The following is a 25,512-nucleotide window of genomic DNA, read 5'->3' as shown; positions in this document are numbered from 1 at the left end:
GGTGCATACTTCTGACCAAATAAAAAAAAAGAAGACCCATGCCTTGACTGAAGACTATCCCATCTCAGTACAGCAGCTGTAAGGACAGGCTGAACGCAACAGAAAGCAACATAGATTCCTTTCCTCAGGCTAATGCACTTTTCATGAACTTTACAATTTGGTAGGAAAGGAGTACCAAAAAAAAAAGAAAAAACCCAATAGCTCAGTCTTGAAATTAGGCTACCGAAAATCAACTTTAGCACGTTGGTATTGCGGGGAAATGGAATGCACAAAAGTGCAGGGGAAAAACTGCGCAAGCATTGCCTGGCACTGCACTATTGTATATCCTGAACTAGTAATAGGCTGTCAAAGGTGTATACTATCTTAAATATCTTTGTGGGGTTTGGGACAATTTCGTTGGTTAATGTAACATTCTCATGATTGTTACTTGCTTCAGACCTATCATAAATCCTGCAGTAGTATCCCCCCCCCCCCCATTACAGAAAAGTTCTAAACAGCTGTGACTAAGCATAAAATTGTACCATATCTCTTTTTCTTCTTTGTCCCTTGATTTTCTTTCAGTCTGCTATAATTTGTGTGTGTGTGTGTGGGGGGGGGGGGGGGAGAGATAGGGTAGATTTACAATTTCTGTGGGAACTCATACAAATTAATTCTAACAGTATTAGTAAGCCCCTAAATACGACAATGGTTGAGACTTGAACATGAGGAATTGTTCGGTAGGCTGTTATTAAACTAGGTTGAAGCCGCAAGGTTGACACACTATCAAAATTACACTATCATTTTCTGTAAACCGGCAAAAGGGTCTCCCCCCAGGTTTTCAGTCCCTCTGCCCACTACAATTTGCTGGAGAGAGGCTGAGCAAGGCAGGACAAACATGAACACACTTTGAACAGAAGTCGCTTCTGTCTCTTTAAAACATCGTGGAGATGATATCGCTACCGGAAACAAAACTCGCTTGGTCTCTCCCGCCATGCTTAACGGGAGAAACGAGCGAGCAGATGGCCAGATCGACTCGTGGCCACTCGGCACCCTTTGCGCGCACACACTCACTCTATGTCCCCGTAACGCAACCCAAGACCAATTTATCCGGGAGCACGTTTTCTCGCCGGGCGCAAACACCGGTACCTCACGGTGAGGGATCGCCGGTGGATTATGTTCCGGGAGGGATATTCCTACATCGATGTTCAGAGAAAGCTCGACGTGCCCGCTGAAAAAAGAAAGACAGTCGTGGCAAAGGTGCGATAATGTTTGCTCTCGGCGAAATCCAAAACACAGCTGAAAGAGTGTGTGCCTCAAATGCCCCCCTGTAACCCGACGACTCTTCCCTCTCAAGTGAAGACCTCTTCAATAAGTATGAAGCCAAGTTGCATTCATTTGATATACATCACACGATGCCCTTAAACAACACAAACATTTCACCCAAAAAAATCGCTGTGTAATCCAAAAGATATCACTCTCACGAACACACAGGATCACTGGGATTATCACAAAGCGCTTGTTCATCCGAAACAAGATTAAATATCTGATGATCTGTTTCCCTTCTCCAGTTCTCAACAAATCAATCTCTCTGCCAATGCTTAGTACCTTTCACATTAAAGCTGAAGTAGAACAGATAAAACAGCAAAAACCACTTTAACATTCAACAACCTGGCTAAAACAACAACAACAACAACAAAACCTGGGCGCTGATGCAGAAACAAGTGAATTCAAACATAAGTCATAAAATCAACCACAAGTCAGGTACAATAAATCAGCTAAACAAAATTGAGTTTTCACAAACTTATATTTGATATTCCCACTATGGCCCGAATTCACGAAGGTGGTACAAATGAAACCATGGTTTAACCCATGGACAAAAACCATGGAGCGCCAAGTGTCGCATGGAATATTTCGTCACGAAATCATTCATTTCGTTGATGAAATGATTATTTTGTTAAGAAATGACTACATTTTGTAACTAGATGAACATTTCGTCCACAAAATGATAATTTCGTTAACGAAACGGTCATTTTGTCGATGAAATAATCAATTTCGTAACGAAATATTCCGTGCGACACTTGGCGCTCCATGGTTTTTGTCCATGGTTTAAACCATGGTTTCATTTGTACCACCTTCGTGAATTTGGGCCTTAATGTTTAATCTCAACTTTTAAACAAAAGAGCCCTGGTTCTATGAACTGATTAACTTGACAGAAAAGAAGAAGAAGAGAAACGGAATAAAACATTAAAAAAAAACAAAAAAAAAAAAACCAAGGAAAACAAGTCAACTTTAACTACGCAAAAAAAGAAAAGAAAAAGAAAACTCACCTGTGATATTCCATACAGCAGCTGACTTGCCTATAATAACAATCAGTGTGGATCAAGTTGTAATCTTTTCTGCTCAATTTTTTGCAAACCTCCCAAAACAGAGAAAGCTATGAAAGAAGGCTGCACAGGTTTTGTTTGTTTGTTTGTTTGTTTGTTTATTCCACTACACAAAACAAACATCCCACTCCTTTGAAATGTGGTCATAAACAAAATATCCCTGCCTCTCACGTATGGGAAGTGTTGAAAAATGTTTTGATGTCATAATGGTCAGAGTTGTGTGACAAATACGGAGAAAAAAAAATTTGAACACCCAACTTCCTATAAAACACCCCCACTACAAGATATACTGCCTGAAACATGTGACACAAAGTCACAAACACACACACAAAGGCACACACAGACATGTGCACACACACAGACACACACACACACACACACACACAGTATACTTCCTCAATGCGTAACTTGCCTCTGTTGATAATTTCCATAGCAATGGCCAATTTCAATAACCACATGTCATTCTGTCTCCAACAGACGTGTTCTTGTACCACACAATCATATCCCACAATTCCTTGTACTGAAAACTACCAGAAGATAACCACAGAATCTTTTAAAAACAGCGTGCAAGCCAGCCTCCACACATCACATGTTCCATTCTGAAAATCCAATATAACAGCTGATGCAATGCTTGCCATGGTCTACTTCAAAAGATACACACAGAAAAAAACAAAGGAGAGATAAAAATCCAGCAGGTCCAACATTTCACTACTTACACAGAACACTGATTTCTAAACAGCGCAAACCAACTGGCTTTCCTCCAGCACACCATTCCATTCCATGAAATTGCTCCCACGTGATCGGGCAACAGAGTATTCCGTCACAACTCCTGTCGGTAACTCCATGCATCTCCTGTGTGTAACTGGCAAAGGCTGCGCCCGAGCTTTAAAGCCCGCATTGACAACAAAACAAACAGTGAAAACAAATAAACAAATCCCCCACCCCACCCCCATCAAAAGAAAGAAAGAAAAAAACAAAACAAAACAAAAACAGCTTCCTCTAAAAGACTGGGAATCCACTTGCGTCAAAAACTGCACATTTCCTGACAGATATTTTCCCAGAACGGAAAAAGGACAGAGGCAGCACCAGAAACGTCAACGTCAATCGCACATTTGCACATTTGACGGGAATCATAAATGCACATCCAAAGGCTAGATACCACGAGAGGCAATTTTTCACCGAACACCGAAAACTCCGCTCACCTGCGCAAAATTTCTGTCGATCAATGGAGCCAAATTCCACCTGTATTCACTGAACACCACTGCCAAAAATTTGCAACATTGAGTCGGATTCTTCTCCCTCGTCCGACTGGGAAGGCACTGAATTGACAACTGCGTCGAATGCTTCTGCAGCCTTTCTACACAGAAACCAGCACTCTATGGCCTCATTACCAGATTGCTCCATGGTCATACCACTCTTGCATGCCTGTCATGTTCATTTTGTTTTGTACAAACTCGTCCGTTCTCGTTGCCTTTGTTTTGAGACTGCACAATTTCACAGTCAAAGACAAAAGATGGAGGTCACTGATGACATGTATCGAGTCAGCTACAAGAATCTCCTTTCCACTACTCTGTTGTGCATGTATGTGTAGTCGAGACCAGTGTGGTTGCGAGGCCTTGTGCAGCAAATGACGACCAGAAACTGCCATAAAAACTGAGCCATCGCCATTGCCAGAGCAGAGGTGTGTGCTTTCGCAATGGGTGTCACTCAAACTTGATAAAAAAAAAAAGCCGAATTCACTTCCTACTTCGTTTAAAGGGGGAAATCAAGCCAACTTTCCCCCGTCATGTCCATGAGCCAGAATGTGCGGCACAATCCTCTCCTGTTTGAATTTAACCCATATAGTCCCAGGGAAATTTTGCTGCAAGAGTGATCACCTTCTCCTCAGCAAATTGGCAACCCTGAATTTTACAGTATATCTTATAAATAGGAAAAAGATAGGGTACTAGTAAATATCATTAAATCTCCAGAAATCAGTAAAAGTTTGATGAAAGTTTGTCAATTATGAAAGAGATAGAGGAATTTTTATCTCTCGATAGCTATGTTGTCTCTTTATGAACTACTTTGTAGCTATGAATTTAGCAATTAAGAGATATTTGAAAATTCTTCAATGGGTATAAAGAACGCAAAAATATACTTGATAAAAGAGACTATTTAATTTGCCTTGTTAAACACGAACAATGAACAGTAGCAACAACAAAAAAAAAAACATGATAAAAAATACTGCACCAAACCACAAAAATATTGTTTTCTGTGATCTGAAGGGTTAAAAGGTGACCATTCTTGCCTGCAACTTTAAGATACTGGAAGCATCTTCGATTTTAATGCATGACATATATTCAGTTCTCGTCAGCATCTGCCCAAATCCTGAAATACAAATCTACCTTACGTCAATACAGAATAGTCCTGTATACTTGTACACGCATGTCTCAACAACTTGCTAAGTTTCCTCACTCAAGAAGTCTTCCGTTTCAGTAACAGACCGTTCATCCAACACGTTGCCAGCGATCCTCAGGAATAAAGTTTCCACAAACTTGGCATGGACGTTGGAAGAGAAGGACTCCCAGAGAGGAGGGCAAAAGATCTCCACGGAGCAATTTGCAAGCCCTATTTAATACCCTTTTCCTTTCCTCTCCTTTCCCCCTTCATCCTCAATCTGTTAATTCTTCCACTGTCACAGTCCCCCCCCCCCCCCCGGGCATTTTAATGACATCAGTAAAACTAGCCCATGGCTACCACTTATGCCCAACGAATGATGTACAAAGGTTGCCCAATCGTGACAGAGCTTCGGGGAATCGTGTGCAATGTGTTTGATGAGGAACTCAAAGTCAAGTGTCTGAGACACATAACCTAATCCATGGTACAGCGAGAGAAATGAGCCAGATGAAGAGGGGCAGAAATGACCCGGAGGAGGGGGGAGGGGGGAGGGGGAGAGGGAGGGGGATGCCCTTGATAAAGAAAAACCCTCTGTCTAGCTTTGTCTGTAATGAGCTAGTTACATAGAACTGAGAAAGTACAACTGCTGTATACAAATGTAAAATAAGTCATTGTATGGTCTCAATACTATGATTATTGCTGGAGAGAGAGAAAAAAAAAAATGATATTTTTTGCTGGGTGGTGGATTATTATCCAATTACCAGAAATTCCAGGTCCCTACAGAGAGTGAAATAAGAAATATGATCACGGCTAACAAGCTCGGGATTAGTGCTCCACACACAACCAGCGCAGATATGAAGGTTGGGAAACTACATAATATTACTTATGCCGTCGATGGCAATGACAGTAATTATCCATTATCACTATAATTCTAACGAGAACAAGAGTAATAATTACACCTGTGGCAGTAGTGGTAATCATTCTCCTTAAAGCCACTGTCTACCATTGGAAGCAGTGATTTACAAAATGTTTGAGTTGTCACATTTGATGCGTATAATGTGTAGGTCAGTTGTCAGATATCACTATTTTTTTTCAATAAACCATGGTTTATTCTGGAAGCAATTTTGATAAAACTATTGTTCAAATTTTGTATTTTAACCATAAGTAACATTAATTACACTGTAACAAATGCAGAGGAAAATGACCAGAAATGTGTATGATTTATTAGTGGAAAAATGAGCAAAGAAAATGGGATTCCATCACCCCGATGGAATCCCATTTTCTTTGCTCATATCTCCACTAATAATTTATTACACTGATCAACATTTTTACATTGTTTGTTTCTATCCCTGACTCATATTTCAGAACTATTTAGAACTATTAATTGCCCTGACATGCTTGAATGCACACGATATCATGATTACTTTCTTCTACCCATGAAGCAGAGGAAACTTTTGCAACATCTCACCTAAAAATTTTGTACCAAACCAGAGCTCTCGCTTTAAGGAGGAAATGCGTACGACAGGGGTGTCAATCTCCATCAACATTTTTTTTCTCTCTCCTGTTCTTTTTTTTTTTTTTTTAAAGCTAAGTCCCTATCCTCAGAGTTGGGTCGGATTACAAGCTTACACTTTGGCTGCTACTACAACTTCCTGCATGTCATTGAGTCTATTTGGCTGAGTGGCTAAAAGCGCTCATCTCTGAATGACATCAGAGCGTGGTATGGGTTCGTGGGTTCGAGCCCATGTAAAGCCCGACACGTTTGCCCTTCAGCAAGGCACTTTGTCCACATTGCTGCTCTCCATCCAAGAGTATAAATGGGTACCCAGTAGGATCAGAAAGTTTATGGTGGTTGATCAGCATGTGCGCGCCTGTAAAATGGTTGCAACTGGCTGGAATGCTCCCTGCACAGGGAGTAGAGATTGAGCACCGTAAGTGCTGGTTGGAAATATTGTATCCAGTGACCGGGGTAATGATACAATGTAGTCTGTAAAGCACATTGAGATACTTAACAAATGTGATATGCACTATATAAAAACTAGCTATATTATTATTATTATTATTATTATTACTATTTTCATTATCATTATTATTATTATTATTATTATTATTATTATTATTATTATTATTGTTATTATTATTATTATTATTATTATTATTATTATTATTATTGTTATTATTATTATTATTATTATTATTATTATTATTATTGTTATTATTATTATTATTATTATAATCATCATCATTATTATTATTATTATTATTATTATTATTATTATTATTATTATTGTTATTATTATTATTATTATTCTCATTATTATTATTATTATTATTATTATTATTATTATTATGATTATGATCATCATTATTATTATTAGATACACACACACATACTTTTTTCTTTCCCCAAGTAATTTCTGATTTGTTTGTCTTTTTTTCAACGAAAACCGATACTACTACACACAGTAACAACACTTCAAAATTCAATTTAAGCATGATTCTGTAATCTGCATTTATAACAATTAAAATGTGCAAAGTTGTTCACTTTTCTGCCACGAAAATGTGCAATGCCAAGACCCATATTGCACGCCTAGCAACATTTTATTGATGTCATGTGACGTGCTACAAGATGTACCTTTCATAACACTGGTCAATATCTTGAGGATATGCAATGACGTTCTCAATAATTCTATTCTTGCTATAACTCAACACGTCCGACCGGGGCTGCCGATATTCCACACACCAAAATCGGGGGCGTCCCCAAAAGCCATTGAGAAGGTACTTGTGCGTCGCATGTGTCTTTAAGTGGGCAATGATAATTCCTAGATTTTAGGGAAGCTTTCATTTTCTTTTCATGCAGACATGAAGAGCTACTTGATTTTTTTCTCAGGAGCTGCCAAAGAATTGGGAGATACAGTAGCTGCTCTGGTTATGTGTATCCACATCTAATCACATGATATAATCACATGATTAATCACATGATGCAATCACATGATATACATGGAATCACAAGATGAATACTTTCCAGCTGTTGATAAACCAACCCCATCAAATCCATTGCATATGGGATCCAAATGTGTTGCACAGTAACGCTATGGGGCTCCAACGCCACTGAGAGGTTAGGGGTTAATCTCATAACATTAAAAATCATTTGCCACCAGGGAAACTAAGACTTGACATCAACCTTGGCTCCTCAGTACAGAGATAATTACCGTAGATGCGATTAATCAAAGTTAGCGACTCTATACGTCTGACGCTCCTATCCTGTACTTGCGAGGTTGAAATCTAAACTACGGTCGACTTATTTCCATTACCAGTCTCGTAGAAGTAGGACTTCACGCAATAAATACTTTGCAATCCTTCATCACTAACAATTACCTGACATAGGGATTTTCTGCTGTGGGTTTGAATTCCTGCATCGAGATATGATACACATTATAGAACCATACATACAGCCCGTTATATACTTTGCCGCTTCGACTTACAGTTGTGCCTACAGTAAGACTACAATTAGTAAAAACCATCGCAAAACATACACAGCCCAGGTTTTGGGGCTTCTTTATCCCTTTCACAATCATATCATGTCTCTTATATATAACATGTTTGTGGGTAAGAAATTTGTTCCAGGACAATTGCAATAAGTCAAGACCAATATTTGATGACTGAGTACTAACAAATAACTTTTCAAAAGAAATAGACACACAGTCCCATATACTTAGTACCCTGTACCAGGTTTGAAAGATTTTCTTCCACTTCCAATAATATACAAACAAAAGTTAATTTCACTGCTAAAAAAACTATATTTGAGCTTGTGCCATCACATAACAAAGGTAATTAAAAAAAATAGCAAAACATCAAGTGGATTGAGTCCATTCTCACTAAAGACAGGAGAAAATCCACATTTGATGCACAGTGAACAGCTTATACGGCCATTTCACTTTGACAGCGCAGACCGATTTCACGCGACATAAAATCCAGAGACCCTGAAAACCCTGTTGATCGTGAAGGTCATCAGTTCCTCCGAAACTGGCTGGACGAACAGCTGCGCGGTCTGTCTGCGAGACGTGTCCTTCAATGCTCCACCACGACACCTTTCATCTCTCTACCGGCCAGCCATGCAGTCAGGCAGCCAGCAGGGCAGGCACAACTTTCTGTTTGTTGTGTATGAAAATGAGTCTCACACACCATCCCCAGCTGCCCCCCAAACAACGGTAAGACAATCATACCAGCAAAATTCGACGAAGGTTCAAACTGGAGTTCATTAATAACAAATATCGCCATCTCCCCCCTCCCCCCCCCCACCACAACCATTCTACAATACAACTTCCCTGCATTCAGAGTATACAAGTACACACCCAAACATTCAAAGCTACATCCAAATAGACAGAGCTATCAGACACGCTGGTAAACCAACTCTTCCAGCGCTTTGTTCGTGTACATAAAAACTGATATCTACTAAAAAGATATCGCATGGTTAGTGGGATGACAAATTGCCAGGAATTTCATAAGGTATCATATTAAATGTATTAAATGACCTGGCAGCACATTGCTTGCAATTTGTGGAAATCATGATCCCTCAGTTTGCTTGCTGTTTTATTTTTTCTTTCTTTCATGGGGGGGGGGATCACAAATTTGTGAGACCTGGTATCCTCCACAACAACATAATTTCACCAACTTTCAAAATTCAAATGTTGCAAATAACGTGGCAGCCATACTGACGATCCTGATCCTAATTCAATGGTCACCAAAGCCGGGAATGGGAACCCTGCACGGTTTGCCATGTGGGCATACTTCCACGTCCGTTATCATTCGCCACAGCTCATAAAGGGATTTGAACCATCGACCTCATGGAACAAGCTGCTCTTCAACTTCCACATCAAATGACCACCGCGCTGATATTCCGAGTATCCTCTAAAGAAAGGGTAAACTCGGAAGAGAGGAGATGTCGTGGTTCTGTGGTTAATACCAAAGACTCTCAATCACAAGGTCCCTGGTTCAAGCCCCTGGCAGCAAGGACGGTGTCCTCATTGAAGGCACTTCATCCTCAATAGGCAGTTCTTCTCAGGTGACATTACAATGTCTGTCCCTTGATAGGCTCGCTCGTACCACTTTAGATTCTAAAGGCTCCCAAAGTGTGACAGCGTAACATGAAATCCAAACATTTCATAACGCAGGTGGGGACAAAACTAGCATCCAAAACACAAAGTGATATTCCCGGTAACATCGGGGCTAAGATGATGCAAAGGAAATGACAAAAACAAAACAAAAAAGAGCAAAAAAAATACCACCCAGAAATATATCACTGCAGCTCAATAATAAGTCAATCCACGGCTGAAATAGAAAGCATTTTGTAAAACAGACATATAAAAAGGCATTTGGGATCTAAAGAACATAAAACTAATACACCACAAAATACTCTTGGTCTTTCTTTCCAGAAAAACAAAAACAAAAACAAAAACAAAGAGACAAAGAAATAGAACTTGCTGGGGACTACACACATCAAGATGACTGCAAGGGGAGAAAAAGTAAAAAAAAAAAAAAATAAGTAAATAAATAAACAAAAATGATTCCTGCGCTGGAATGATGTCAAACAAAAACTTTGGCAGGCTTGGCACTAAAAACAGAAGCAATGAACCAACGGCTTTGCTCACACCACTGGGAAACACCACTGGAAAATATAGTTTTCAAGGAAAAAACAAACTTGCAAAAAACAAAACAAAACAAAACAAAAAATCCATGAGAGACATGTCAAACATAAAAATGTATGTCACAGAAAAAAAAAAATATATATATATACAGAGTATATCACAATCATCTTACATAAGAAGAGGCAAGCACTTGAGGAGCAAAAGATCATTAACTGCAGACTCAGTGCTTAGTGAAGTAACGTCCTTCTGAATGTGATTTGAATATATTCTCAAAACACAATAGCTTGCAACATAAATCTCTGGTAAGGCTTGATTATATATGGGTACACACAGCATTTCTTTAGCAACTCAAGGATCAACGGAAAATAATCAGTGATACTGCTCCATACACAGCAATTCGACACAGCATCATTCTCTTTGAGACAACCTTTACATGTAAATTTAACATTATACTCAACTATGATTTTTAAAAAAAAAAGATAAGCACTGACAAAATTATAACGCATGTACACATTTCTCATATCTAATCATTCATGTTAGAAAATATAGTTTTAATTCAAAGAATTCATACTACACTATTCAAAGATATGAAAAAAAATATGGTTTGGTTAGATCAGTTACTAATATCAAAGTAAAAGTATGTGCAAAATTGTGAGCACAAGTCATGTGATTCAGCTAAAAAAGAAAAGAAAAAAAAAAAAAGGTGTCCTGTTGCGCTCAAACTTGATACAAAATACACAGAAAGTTGAATGTGATTAGACCCGTCCAATCTTTCTCGGTAATGGCTTATTCAACCATCTGAATATTACATTGCATTTTTCCTAAAATTCATTAGGAAACAGAAATAGGTCACACACACACACAAAAAAAAATCATTAATTTTACAAGAAAAGATTGCAATATTTCAATGACAGTGTGACCATAATTATCTAATTTAGACTCTCTACCTAAGCCTCAAACTCCCACACATTAAACAAAATAAAGAATGATAATAAAATGAATAAATAAATCTTCACGGCAAACATATTTGATTACTAATCCCCTTGAAAAATCTAGCAAACCAGTGTAGCTTAATCTCATCTCAAGGCTTTTATCTGCTTTGATACTCACGTCTAGTAATGTTCTCTCTTGATCCAGCATGCGCTTGAAGGTGTTCAGACGTTCCGACTTGACCTGGGCGTCTTGCGTCGGCTATCGTAAACATTATCGAAAACACACACACAGACACACAGAGACGCACAGGAGAAAGAAATGGTAGTTGTTTTGAAACGATAACGGGGCAAGACCTATTGCTCTGAAACGTTCAGATCAAAATGTGACTCGATTTGACAGGAATGTCAAAACACTGAGGCTTCATCCATTCAGCTAGGAACCCTGAAAACAACTGGCAGTAAACGTGTGTCCCATCCAAACATCCCCCTGAGCTAACAAGTGATTTGATATTATCTGAAAGATAGGGGGGTCATTAAAAACAGGGAGATGCCAAAATTGCCAGAAACTTGGCAAGTTTCCCCTTTTTTTCCCCCTTTTTCTTCTGCTCCTCCCTCTACCCTTACCCCCAATTCAAGACAGCAGCTTCAGCACTGGGCTATTTGACTGCAGAAGTATCGCTCATAAATGTCATGTGATCAAATAAAGCTATGTGCTAATTTCATGGGCAGTGCACTTTCTCTAATACCCCCCTCGTCAGGACCGACATACGAGTGAGTGCACTCCCATTACATCGGCTAATTCCATTTCAGGTACGATCTTGCATTTCTAATCTCTACTTGGCAAAGATGCGATATATCAAATCATGAAAGACTATCTCTACAGTTCTGGAACAATCAGAAAACTTTGCCAAACTTTCAGAGCTCATGGAGACCGGTGTAATCTCTCTCTAAAAATGAAAAAAAAAAAAAAAGAACAAGAAAGAATCAAATAGCACCAAGCTTCCAAAACCAGCTACAGACTGGACTGGGGCTGGGTGGTCAGTCAGTATACGCCTCTAAACTGTCATGTTTTGATCAAGTACTTTCATCTCAAATGTAACACAGGAAAATCTGACATCCGACTCTGAAATATCATAAATTCTTTAACCTGCCCAAGGTAGATATTGCCATTAAACACATGTGGTCCCAACATATGCAGCATGAATACTCACTAAGTCTACCTTCTGTTTATTTTTTTTCCCCCTCCAAACCCCCATACATGGACAATAAGAAACAAATGTGACCATTGTAAACAGGTGGCCAAAATAAACAGGCTGTCCGGTTTGGGGTCAATGACTCCATGTTTTCAGTGGTCAACTATGAGCAAGTTACTGCTAGAACAAATACAGGTTGCATAACTACAGTATAAAATACATGTTTTGACTACTACAGCATCGAATAGCAAGTCAACATGGGAAAAAATAACAGCCTTGTAACTTTGTAGGCTAGACTACGCACAAAAGCAAGCTAATGTCATTAAAACAAATGGACTCTTCATGTTAAAACAAATACAAATCAACTTATCACAACAGAAATTTATACACACACACACACATATTGATCTATCTATCATTATTTTCTACCTACTAAATCTATCAGTACTTTTTATAATTTTGCTTTCATTCATTTTTTTTTCCTTGCATTTTTACAACAGCTTCAGCTATTAATTAGTGAGCGTACATAATAAAAGCACTGTTTGTAAGTTGTAAGCATGAAGGGAGTACATTTTGCTTGCTTAGTTCTAATTTCACTAGAGATCTCAATGTCTTCTAGAATTTCATAAGTCAGAGCAGAAAATTCTCTTAAATTAGAGGCCTTTTTTGCTCACAATTTTTTGTAATGGTCCCAGAATTTTCAAAACTTCTTAATTTCTCAATCTATAACTGCCTCTCAAATTCGGAACACATTTTGGAAGATCAAAATTCCCGTTTTTTTTTTATATCAGCAAACTTTTGGTATTCTTTTTTATTCAAGACTTTGTACAGATTTAAAGAATCTAATCTGTTCCATCTAATCTTTGCAAAATTCAGGGTCTGCAGTAAAATTCTGCATTGCCAGTTTTATGAGGAAATGGTTATAATTTCTGCAGCAAAACGCCCCGCACATGATGAGCTAAAAAGATAATAAAGAAAAAGAAACAATATCTGCACTTCAAACTTGCACAACAAAGTAAAAAAAAAAAAAAAAAAGAAGAAGAACTTCATGCTTGCTATGAAAAACAATCTGTACAGCAACAAAAAAAAAGTAAATCATCACATCTGTCTTGTTTTGCTTTTGTATTTGTGTGGGTTTTTTTTGTGGGTGTGTGTATTTTTTTTTTTTTACATGCATTCATAGAAAGTATGACACATCACATAGAGGTTATTGGATGGACTGTAGTCATAAATTTTTCAAGACCTCAAAGCATAATAATATCATATCGAGTGGCAAAGCCTTCAAAGGTGACGTATGAATAAATTGAATTCCCCCGCTTCCTGTTCTCTGACTGCTACGTCATCTGATCAGGGTCGACATTTATTGCGGGCAAAAGTTGGGTCATCACGAATGCTGCATGATAGTGGCAGAATGTTGAGCTATGAAATACAGTGAACAGCGGCAAACCACAGCAAAGTGCTAAATTATAGAATGTCTGGTGCAGACTAATGCAAGCATTGCATACTGCACCAAACTGTTTCATTTAATGTTTGTTTTATCCAGCCAGAAGCTAATTGTAAATGTTCATATTTTGTGTTGTGATGCCTGCAGCAATTGTGTTGCCAAACCCTATTTCGCGACCAATGATGTTTTAGATAGATCCGTATGCATAAAGGTCTATGAAATGAATATATTCACGACTTAACAAAATGTATAGATATATACACCTACATCATAAAATCACAGACGTGATTTGTATATTCCCATCTAAGATATCACAGATAACCCAACTCTTCAGTGTGCATTCACAAACATCTCAAACTTATGTATATTCCGAATAAGATAAGCAATTAGGCCTAACGTATTTCATATTATCAAGATTTGCAAAATTTTTAATGCTTGACGTGTCTGTTTACACTGCAATGAAATGTTGCAACATTATGTCACTGAAGAAATATCGCATGATTTTTGCCATCATAAATGAGCATGCGCGAACTACTCAACGGTCTGCTGCGCGAAACTACGGTTTACGACATCTACGATAGCTCGGCCATTTAGAAATTAGAGGTGCATTCTGTGCATGGCTATAGCATGTAGGAGCAGCAGTCACATGAAGACAAAATAAGAATTTTTTCTGCGGGGAGCACACTCATCGCAAATCATCACGGCAAACTCTCATCCTAAGTTGAGAAAAACTGCACTCCGATACGCGTCTTTTCCTCGTGATGCCTCCAGTGTCTTTTGGCACTGTTGCCTCGCCACTTCAACCGAAAAGTTGCCCCTTTCATTTGGTCTAATATCATGCTTTTTCACTGGCAGTGTGAACGGCCCCGTTCAGTAGGATGTTTCTCGTCCTCTCTAGTAGACTCTTGTTTTCCCTTTAATTAATTGATACTCTTCCAGCTGTTCCAATAACACACACCTGCTACTATCTAACTTGCAATAGAGGGGCCATGAGAAACTGTGTTTTGGGCTTCTGTTTTTCTCTTCCTTTCTTTTTTCTAAAGCGACAAAAATAGCACTAGCCACTAAGGTGTGCCTCTACCCAAACGTCATACAAATGAAGTGCTAATACCAATACCAATTATTAATTATTACGACAAAAAAAAAAAAAAAAAAAATGAGAAGAGAAACTTAGTGAGAGAGAAAGGGAGTTAAAATAATTGTACAGCAGTACACTACCGGGAGTAAAATACAGTAAAATATAGTGCCAGTTGCCAACTCATATTGATGTTTCTATATTAGCAGTTTTAGTTGGGTTTTTTTTCTTTTCATCAGTTCCTGACCTTACTGTACCTTCATGGATTGAGAATGATAGCTGTCTGAGTTCATCCTTTTTCAGTTCCTTTCAATATCAGCCAAATTTGATTGAAATTTCAAGGGATGACTTCAAGTACAAAGTCACTGCAACACCTAGGAAATGACAAGGTTTACTTAAAATTCAACTATGTATACATATTTTGCAATAATTCTAAATTTGGTCATTTTGCTGCAGCAGTAAATTGATTGGATAGAGATGTTCTTTTGTAGAATCAAATTCTACTAGTTTTTCTACGTCTGTAGTAGCATTAAATTTTATCTTCCTTTGAAAAGCAGTACGATTTTGTGAACTTTTAACCTCAATGGTGATTAGACTGATAGTATCTCATCGTGACATCACCTGCAGATTAATTTCTGTGCTCGACTTTGACCTTTGACCCTGTGGTCTCTCAGCTCATACATGTACATGCATGGCCATGCACCCAATTACAGAATCAAACAGACCTCACACTGCCCTGAAGTAGCAAGAAATTATCATGCGTGCATTGAAACAAGACTAGCACCAAAGCTCAAAGACATCCTAGTAGAATGAACTGAACTTTACTTCCAAAGTTTGTTTACCCTTGACCTTGACCTAATTTGATCTAGAGAGCTAACCAGACCTCTCTCTATTACTATTATTTTTTTTTCAGGTCAAAACTTAAAGAAATGGCAAGATTTAAACTTAAAGAACACTTCAACTGAGATACCGCAGACTATACTGTATTTCTGGCAACCAAACTGACCAAGGGGGGGGGGGGGGTGGTTGGGTGGTCAATATTCATTACTTTTACTGGCTAAACTGGCTGCTGAGTTGTTACTGAAATCAGTCTTCAATTTACCAGTTACAAGGCCAGCAAAGGTATCCCTCGTGTTGTTACAATTGTTGAATTGGTTACTGCTTCTGTTTTAGGCAGTACTCTCTGTCTATCCATAGATAAGGCGGATAGATAGAGGCATGAAACACAGCAACAATCAAGTGCCCCTAAATCTGATCTGCTAATATCTCTCTTTTTCTTTTTTTAGTAATTGCAACATTTTCTTCAGGAAGGAAGCCCGACTGATCGGAAGATACAATCGTCTATACTATCTCCAATCAAAGCAATGGATCAGGAAAAGAATTACAATGTAGGGGAACTTAACTTATATGATACAACTGCCTCTCTGCAAATTACAGGGGCTTTAACTAGGGAAGGCTTAAAAGATGGCGGATGCATAAAGTGCAATTCATTCTCTTGAGGAACACAACAAATTGTGTAACGATTATTGAAGGCTTTCACACTTCAAAAAAAAAAAAAACTCATTTGCAAAGGTGTTGAGAGACAGACTTTGTGCTCGTTATGTTCTGTTTGGATGCAGGTCTGAATGCAAAATCAACTTTTACATCTCTTTTAATGTGTTTTTCAAGTCAGATTCTGGCTTGTATGTGTGTTACGAAGTCTGAAAGGAAAGGTCTCCCCCCCCCCCAAAAAAAAACAGGATTAAGGATGTAAAGCTGGGCTTCACCTCATACTCATTTCTGCTGTGGTGCACATACATACATGGATACCACTGCATTAAAACCACGACATGGTTCTTAGAAGGGCTCACAAGTCATCTCCCGCTGTTTAGAATTTGCTTGCAATGCACTGAAAGGGTTTACCAAGTTTCACGGGACTGACATGATTTGGTAAATATTGAATTGTTTTGGAACATTTTTGAGATCAAAGGTGTAAGATCATTTTGATTGTAGCATGCGACTTTTATTCCTGAGGCACCCTACCCATTCAGTAGTAGTATGATTACAGAATGTGCTCCAGCAATCGCAATTTCCAATGAGCTGCATGCGATTCAGTCTACCGCTCAAGATCAGTGGAGACTGTGGATTGACTGGTTGATTATCGATAATTAATTATCGATAATTGATTATAAAAATTTATATTGCAACCACTATTGGCCATCCTCTGAGATTGTAATACTTCTGATGAACCTTTTTGGATGATATCTTGCATTTTCGAAACTGGATATTGTATAACCACGGCATCATTTCCACGCATTTCTTATGCATACGTGTACATTTTAGAGCAAAAATTGATACCTGCAGGCATAGAAAACTATGTTTTCACTATCTTAGCTACATCGAGAGCTTCATGTTGGATAAATTTCGTTACAGATTGTCGTTTGGAAAGTCTTTTGCAGTTAGTGGTCAGTACGGAGACTCATCATCAGTGTCCTTAGACACTTGTCATTCTACACATTCAAACACCATCTTACAGGAGTTCAATAACCCACAAAGTTATTTCTATGCATCTGAAACCACTAAAAGTCATGGCTGACATACCTTGAGGGTTTCTCATGTTGGGGTAGGGTGTTTTTTTCGTAAAGAGTTCTCACGGATGCATGTATGATTTTAGTGCCAAGGAACTGATGTGGGCTTACATCAAACCACCTCCCTGCTTGCCAAAGGGAAACCGAAACTCAAATGTAATGCTCGTTAACCCTTTGCGCGCTTTGAGCACTGACCGGCACAGCAAACCCCAATAGCATTGTACACGATGTTCATAAGTTTCTGGCGCTACAAGCGTTTATAGTAAATTGCCAGTTTTGCCTGATCGCTATCTGGGGCAAAGGAGGAACGTGTGATAGATGTTACTAATACAGTATCTCATGTCCACACATCAACCGTTAAGCAGTACTGAATTCCATATCAGCATTAACATTGCAGTAAAAGATATGCAGGCTGGAGAAACAATATTTAGTGAATGTGCATCGTTACAGCATGCTGTTTGTTTTAGTGCACATAAAAAAAATATATATATATTCTGACCTGATCTGCATTCTTACATACAATGTACATATCAAACCATATGTACAAGTTGCTCGACCACAAATAAAAATATAGCCCCCTGAAAGCTATAACTGTTTTATTGCTTGTCTTTGTTTTCATTTCTAACATACACAATATTTCACAAGGCAACTCAACGCATTGCACATACACAACTAGAGGGCAAGTTCTATGACAAGATTCTTGCACAAAATCAGGGGAAGGGTGGGGTGGTGTCATGTTTTTTATCTGTTGTGAACCATAAAAGAAAAAAAGTCCTGGTACACTGATCAAAGTCACCTGAAACCAGAATTTGTGGGATAACTTTAGAAGTCAGGATATTGGTAGCGAGACGAAAATACCAGCCAATTTCCGCAAGTGTCGAATATTGTGTGTCAGTTTTCTTGGGAAACAGGAAAGATTGTTTGTTTTTACTCTTCAGGGAAAAATGTTGCGCGACAGATCGAACTTGCCCTACCGTTGGGTATTTCCTTTTGTTTCATCTGTGCAGTAATTGTTTGATGGGTGGGGATCTTACAAAGACTACACGAGTAGCAACATTATGTCTAGTCCCAGTAACCAACTTTCCACCTAGCTCCTAAGCCCAAAACTTTTTCTGAAGTTCTCCTGACTTTCTACTTGAAGCATAATATACACAACAGCTCTCATGTGGCATGGGCGCAGCTGAAACATTTTTATTCAGGTGTCACAACTGATGAATTCACAACACGTTACCAATTTGTTTTCTTTTCTTGTATAACTTCCTTTGTGCTATGACCCCGCCCCCTTTAAACCGAGAACTTCATCACAGCTGAGAGAACGTTTTCTGTGTGATGACTGTTACACACATTTGGCAAATCTCTTGACTGTAATTTACATCTCTGCTAATTTACTAAACTCCTAATTTACTTTGAGGTCTGACTGTCCCTTTAAAATCAAGCGGGATGGAAAAAAACAACAGCAGATGAGACTACAAGAGAGAGAGACAATGAAAGTGAAACAGAGACTGATTGATGAGATAGCCTAAACTCCGACCATACATAATGTAAGTAAGAAGTTGTTTTGTCATTTTCCCTAGCACTCAAAACTTATATAATCTCTTAGCGTCACTCCTATGAGTAGCTGGCCACGTTCAGGAGTCTGTGGGGGTAAAACAGACTTCCATGAAAAGGTTTGATTTTTCTCTGGATCCACTATGTACAGACAGGTGGGTATTAAATGAGGTGTTGTACTTCCTTAATATACAGTGTAACTCTAGCATTGGAAATCGTAAAACGGTGTACGCAAAATTCAACGAATCAGAAGTGGAAAAATAAGAGAAGAGAAATCGCTACAGACGAAACAGCATAGCCAACGGATTGAGACAGCAGATACGGATGTCTACAATCTGCCATTTTGAGACATTCCTCCCCCCCCCCCACCCCATAACCGACATAATTTTCAGATTCACCACAGATCCTCTGTTCTCTTGTTCCCTATTGTTTGCATTGTGCAACGGTCGACAAAAGCCAGGATATGGGCAGTCCTCTGAGGGGATCCCCCGAATAGGCCTGTCAGAGTCGGTTCACCGCTGCGATCACATGAATGGGTACACGTGAGTGACTGGAGACCATAGACCCAGCCTGGGCCCATCTTGACACTTATTTCCTGATCTTATGTCCCCGGGTACACTCTCCCGCCCATATCCCTTCCATATCCCCCCTTACCCCCCCCCCCCCCCCCACCCTACAATTCCCACTGGAAAAGAGAGAATAAAATACTGAATACACTTGTTAATTACATACTGAGCAATAACATGTGACTAGCACTATCTATACAGGTGCTCTTTTCCTTCACAGCAGCATACCGACACTTACGACTATTTTGCATGGACCTTCTGCGCGAAATCTGCAGGATATGAATGGAGTGATAGTCTGACTTTAAATACTGTAAAAGTGGACATTTTCGCGCAACAAATTTTTCGCGCTTGGCCGGGTCAGAAGAGTTTCGCGTGTTTTTAATTCCTTGGAATCTAGACGTCACGCACAGGAACATATGGCAAGCAAAAAACATTCACGGGCTTTTATTTTCCCGCTAGTTTCTGGTTGCGCGAAATGCGCGAAAATTTCAACACCGCGAAAATTTCCACTTTTGCAGTACTACAAAGACAGTGATAGACACTACATATGATGTTCTACCACTAACCTTCCTACAGATTACTGTGCATGCATTGTGTGAGGCATTGCGTGAGATATTACCTTGTAGGCTCTAAAAGAGGCACAAGATGCATCATGCTGTAATGTTAGTGCTGACAGCGCATGCCCGGATCTGTGGAGCTGGGTCCAGGCACTACTGTACTTCTAATATCCCATTGCCTTGGAACTACATGCCCCGCCCACTTTCACAAGATCCAGCATTCTGTGATAATGACACAGTTGTTGTTTTTTACCCTCCCTCTTCCTACTCTCACAGGTACTCAAAAAAAGAGAATCATATTTCTACCGCAAATACATTGATACCACTAGCATCAAACATAATAGATGGCACAGGTTATATTCCTATGTGTTTACATACGTGACTCTCCCATGATGGTTTCCATAATCACTCAGAAAGTGGAAGAACGTGTCTTTGGATTCATTCTCAAATTTCCTTCGTGAGAAACGGAGCTTGACTACAAAATCTATTCCTAAGCAGTGTAACAAACTTTTGTCCTTTCTTTTTTTCAAGGATGAGTGCTGGCAGTGCAAATGCGGATGCATGTTGGTGTAAGAGCAGAGCAGTCTAGCTTAATATAAAAACAAAAAGTCATCTATACCTTCTGTTTTTTAAAGGGTGATTAGGACGAGGGGAAAAAAATCATCAGTAAGACTAGACAGGAGATTAGTCGAAGCAGAGCAGCAGGTTAAATATATTGTGCTGTGTGATCTAAATTTGCTCTCGCGCATTGCGGCAAGTTTGAGCAGAGCAGGAGGGCTGGAACCGTGCACAGGTGATGATGGGTGTGCAGATGTTGAAAGTGGGGGGGGGAAGGTGAGGTGGGGAGGAAAGAGGAGGCACGAACGCAAGGTATGAAAACATACACGATGACGTATGGGATGGGACTGAGGGAAAGAAGATGGGGGGACGTGATGACAGAAATACACATCGAAGGGAAGAGCGAGGAAGCGGTACAACGAACCGATAAGAAGAGAGCATTGGAGGTTTACGTGAAAATTGGACAGAGCAGCGTCGTAAAAGTGAGGAAAGAAATTATAGACGGGCAAGTGTGATAGCTTGAGAAGGCAAAGGTAATGGTTTAAGCCGTAAGTTCACATTTTACACTTAGATTCTATGCAAGAATAATGTGATACAGAGGTTATTTGATACAGAGGTTACTCAATATGAGATCTAGAAAGGTATACGAATGAATGAAGAAATGAATGAAGGAATAAATGAGTGAATGAAGAAATGAAGGAAGGAAGGAAGGAAGTGATGGAGTTTATGGAGAATGAGGAAATGTATGAATGAAGTTCAAGTCATCAGTTTGTAGTTTCAGATTTGCAAAGAATTTTTGTGAGTGACAGGAAGGAAGGTGTAATGGACAGATATGTATAGGCAAAATGGGGGAGGGGCAATGTGGCATGGGATGGGTGTAAGGAAAGATGATAATGATGATGGTGATGATGATGATGATGATGATGGGGATGATGGTGATGATGGTAATGATAATGATGATGGTGATGATGATGGGGATGATGGTGGTGATGGTAATGATAATGATGATGGTGATGATGATGGGGATGATGGTGATGATGGTAATGATAATGATGACGGTGATGATGATGATGATGATGATGATGATGGTGGTGATGATGAGGATGAGGAGGAGGAGGAAGAAGAGGCGGGGAAGGGGAAGAGGAGGAGGAGGAGGAGGAGGAAGAGTATAGAGGGAAGAGGATACGGTGGAGGAAGATGAGGAGGTGGCAGAGGAAGAGGAGGTGGAAGAAGAGGAGGAGGAGGATGAAGGTGAAATGTAACCTGTGCGTTCCAGGGAGCGAGTGTGTGACAGGGTTCCGGTAGTGCGGGCCCCGCCGTAGTAGCGGGGCAGAGCTGCGCGTATCGGCCCACTAGCCCAGAGGAGATGGAAGAGGAAGAGCAGAGAGGGCAGCCGCAAATTTCCGTCGACAAACCAGCACTGACCTCGTGTTGCTGAATGTTGTACTGCTTGCGGAAGAATTGAAACACGCCCTTGGGGGATGGCTGCTTCGGGGGGGCGGAGGAATGTTCAGATGCGATGTCAAGAGCGGTTGGTTTACAACAAGTGATACAGTTCCAGTTTAAACATTCAAACAACACCTATCCTTCGGTGATACGAAAGCCCTAATCAAAATTACTCTAGATGTAGTCAATGAAATAAAAGTCCACAAGCTATTGCTATAAACTGAGTTACACTACCCTTTTTGGCTTATTTCTCATTTCAAAGAAGTTTCATAATTTCAAAGACGAAACAGGAACAGGGGTTACTTTTGTTAATGAAAATGACGCAAGCATAATGATACCTTTATACGTAAAGTACTTCATAACTTGATCACAGAATGTAACTATTTTTTACTGACTGCATTGAATCCTAACCCCATGAATATCCATAGCCTAAACACAACAGTGAAATAAAGCCACAAGTACTTTACATATTTGAGTGGGCTAAAAGGAATACACTTGGCCGTAGTTTTCAAACTTTCTCGATCATACAACATACCCAGCATTTGCAAAATGTTTACTACAAAGAGAGGATACGATTAGCGGTAGTAACCCAACATGTGACTGGTATTGTGAGATATTTTTTTTTTCCCTTCCCTCCCCCCTCCCTCTCCCCCACTTCCATTACACAAGCGCCCTAAATGGTGCATTCTGATTGGTTAAAGCATGTGAAATGCACCTGGTTGTTTCATAACTGACAATGTGATGAGCCAATGGATAGGTGTAACTGATATTGAAACAGGAGGAGCGGTTACACATGCAATGGTGATTATGAACATCAATCAAAAAACTATAAATTTTGAATAGGCCTTGGGTGTACATGCCCTCTATTTTGTGCCCTTATATATTTGTAGTATTATTCCCCTAATGCCTTCAAAATTTCATTCCAATTTTTTTCACATGTCATCCAGATTAACCCTGAAGATGACTTACGATTTGCCCAAGACTCGACTGATCTAGCAATACCAATACCACATACAAAATGCCAGCAATATTAGGAGAAAATTGCTTTACTACCTTTACTTTACTAAGGAGTGGATTTGTCCCCCCCCCCCATCCCCTCCCCCCCCCCCCCCCACCCCATCCCCTCCTCAGACCCAGTGAAGACCTTTCTGATACCTCTATCTCCTCCAAATTTAGATACTTGGAATCCAGTTTTGCCCGCATTAGTTCTTGCTAAATCTGGCAAGACACGGCGGGTAAGCTTTCTGATTATGAAAGAATAACTCTCGGCATAAATGTAGGTACGGGCATCAGTATACTACCAAAAGACGCAATGAATGTTTGACTTATTTACATCATCCATTAATATGAATACCAATTGGAACTGAAACCGAATGTTTACACTCAATATCGATGGCTTACAGGAAAAATGGGGCAAGCACTTCAAAGGACACTTGTAATACGAGTGAGTGAAGGATGAAATGACGGCAAACCGTTTGGACTTGCGGAGGTACATGTACATGTATGACTTAATCAGATCTCATGCAGGAAAAATGAATGATCGCTGCAGTGGTTTAGATGTTAGCTGATTGATCAAAAGCCTTTGCATGTTACCATGAAGGCAGTCAATTGGGCAATATTGTGGTATTGCCACCAACGACTTCTTTTCTTTTTCGATGGATAGCTTCTAATCCATCCTGAACAATGCACATTCGAGTAAATATGTAATGGAAAGAGCAAAAACGGCACCTGATTTGCCACTCGGGCTGCAAAAATTTCACTTGCAATACATTTCAATACCACTGACGACTAATTCTGTATCAAAAGAAAGCCACATCTTTTAAAGTCTCATGAAACCAGCTAATAGTCATTAATCCACACAGACTGGGAAAGGTTTGAGAACAAATTTTACCAGGTACATGTGTATTGACATTAATATTAAACAAGTACCACTGAATATTTGTCCGTGTCTGGAGAATGATTACCTGATTCTGATACTAAACAAGATTTCACAAGGCAACACCACAAATGTGTGGACAGAAATTAGTGTGTTCCAATTGCTATGTCACACTGTATACATACAACATTTCAGTGCTATCCCTACCCCCTCCCACTTCCCATCCTCAAACCCCCCAACTCCCGCAAATACTCACATTTACAGGTAGTGGAGACGTCACAGTCCGCTTGCTGTCTGTTGGCTGGATGCCGCTAGGAGGTAAGGCAGGGTTCAGGATCGGGGGCGGGGTTTGAGGCGCGACGTTACCGGTTCCTAGGGGCCTTCCGAGTAGTGTTAACGCCACATAGGGTCCAGCAGCTAAAGGAATGCAAACATTGAGGGGGCTACACACCATGGACTTGGCCAGTCGAAGTCCTCTCGGACTCCCGTTTTCAACCGTACAAGAAAATTGTCGATCATGCAACTGTAACTTGAACTTTCACAATGGTTGGTATAAGACCAACTGCCAGGCTCCTACCAGGGAGGTGTTACAGAGATGGAGTGGCAACTCTTCGTAATTCATGCAAACGCATGTTTGGGTTCAAGGCGTTACAATGGGATGTCTAGCATTCCATTACGCTTTGAAGTCATGCTCGGCGCCGCTCTGGTTTGCAAGACGAAGTTGGGAGACGAAGAACGCATTTCACCTTTCGTTGAATTACAAGTTCTATTTCACCGTAAAATTTTAAATGAAATAGAAATGTCTACTCGAATTGATTTAGAATAGTTTAGGAAAGAATTCAATATTATAAACATGTATTTCTAGTTTCTTCGTAATGCGCAAATCAAAATGAAATGAAAATTAGGCCCTCTTAAAAACCTAATATTTTTCTATAATGCGCATATTTGTGCATGTTAGTTTTTTAATCTTTTAATCTGGGATATTTTGATCTTTCAAATACAGTACTCCGCTAAAGCGTATTCCAGCGTGCTTTTAAACTATTTGCTGTTAAAATTGTTAGTTTTACACTGCATTTTGGTTCGCTGCTCCAATTCAAGTTACACAAATTCATTGTTGCCATCACATTGAAAGAGAGAGCGAATTGCAGTAGGGGCAAGTATTTCTAGATGTGAGAGCGCTAGTCCCGATTATTGATGCTCTCTTTTGTCAAAGCACATGGGTAACACCTGTAGTTGAACGCATAACTTCTCGGCGGCGCCGCGCATGACTTCAAAGGAGAGCAGTAGTTGTCTCTCCTTCTCTAGCACCTCCCTGCTCCTACACTGCTTAAAAACTCACTTACCGAACGGACCAGAGGGGAAA

The 25,512-nt window shown here is 39.6% G+C and overlaps 1 protein-coding gene and 1 long non-coding RNA gene across 2 annotated transcripts in view; both read right to left on the bottom strand.

The window, feature by feature from the left end:
• LOC140229499 (uncharacterized) overlaps positions 1-22,689 on the bottom strand; it is a 123,531-nt gene extending 100,842 nt beyond the window's left edge. Inside the window, 3 exon segments of the mRNA XM_072309749.1 lie at positions 11,498-11,578; positions 22,014-22,179; positions 22,685-22,689. Of these exon segments, the coding sequence (XP_072165850.1) occupies positions 11,498-11,578; positions 22,014-22,179; positions 22,685-22,689 (252 nt within the window).
• Positions 22,690-24,431: 1,742 nt separating this feature from the next.
• LOC140229422 (uncharacterized) overlaps positions 24,432-25,512 on the bottom strand; it is a 46,064-nt gene continuing 44,983 nt past the window's right edge. The window contains exon 4 of the long non-coding RNA XR_011901300.1: positions 24,432-24,566. This is a non-coding gene — a long non-coding RNA (uncharacterized lncRNA). The remainder of the gene's footprint in view (positions 24,567-25,512) is intronic.

The sequence above is a fragment of the Diadema setosum genome, chromosome 6 (assembly GCF_964275005.1).
Source record: "Diadema setosum chromosome 6, eeDiaSeto1, whole genome shotgun sequence".
Classification (NCBI taxonomy): Eukaryota; Metazoa; Echinodermata; class Echinoidea; order Diadematoida; family Diadematidae; genus Diadema; species Diadema setosum.
Note: the sequence above shows the minus strand (reverse complement) of the source record. Positions and strands in the feature narration are given on the sequence as shown.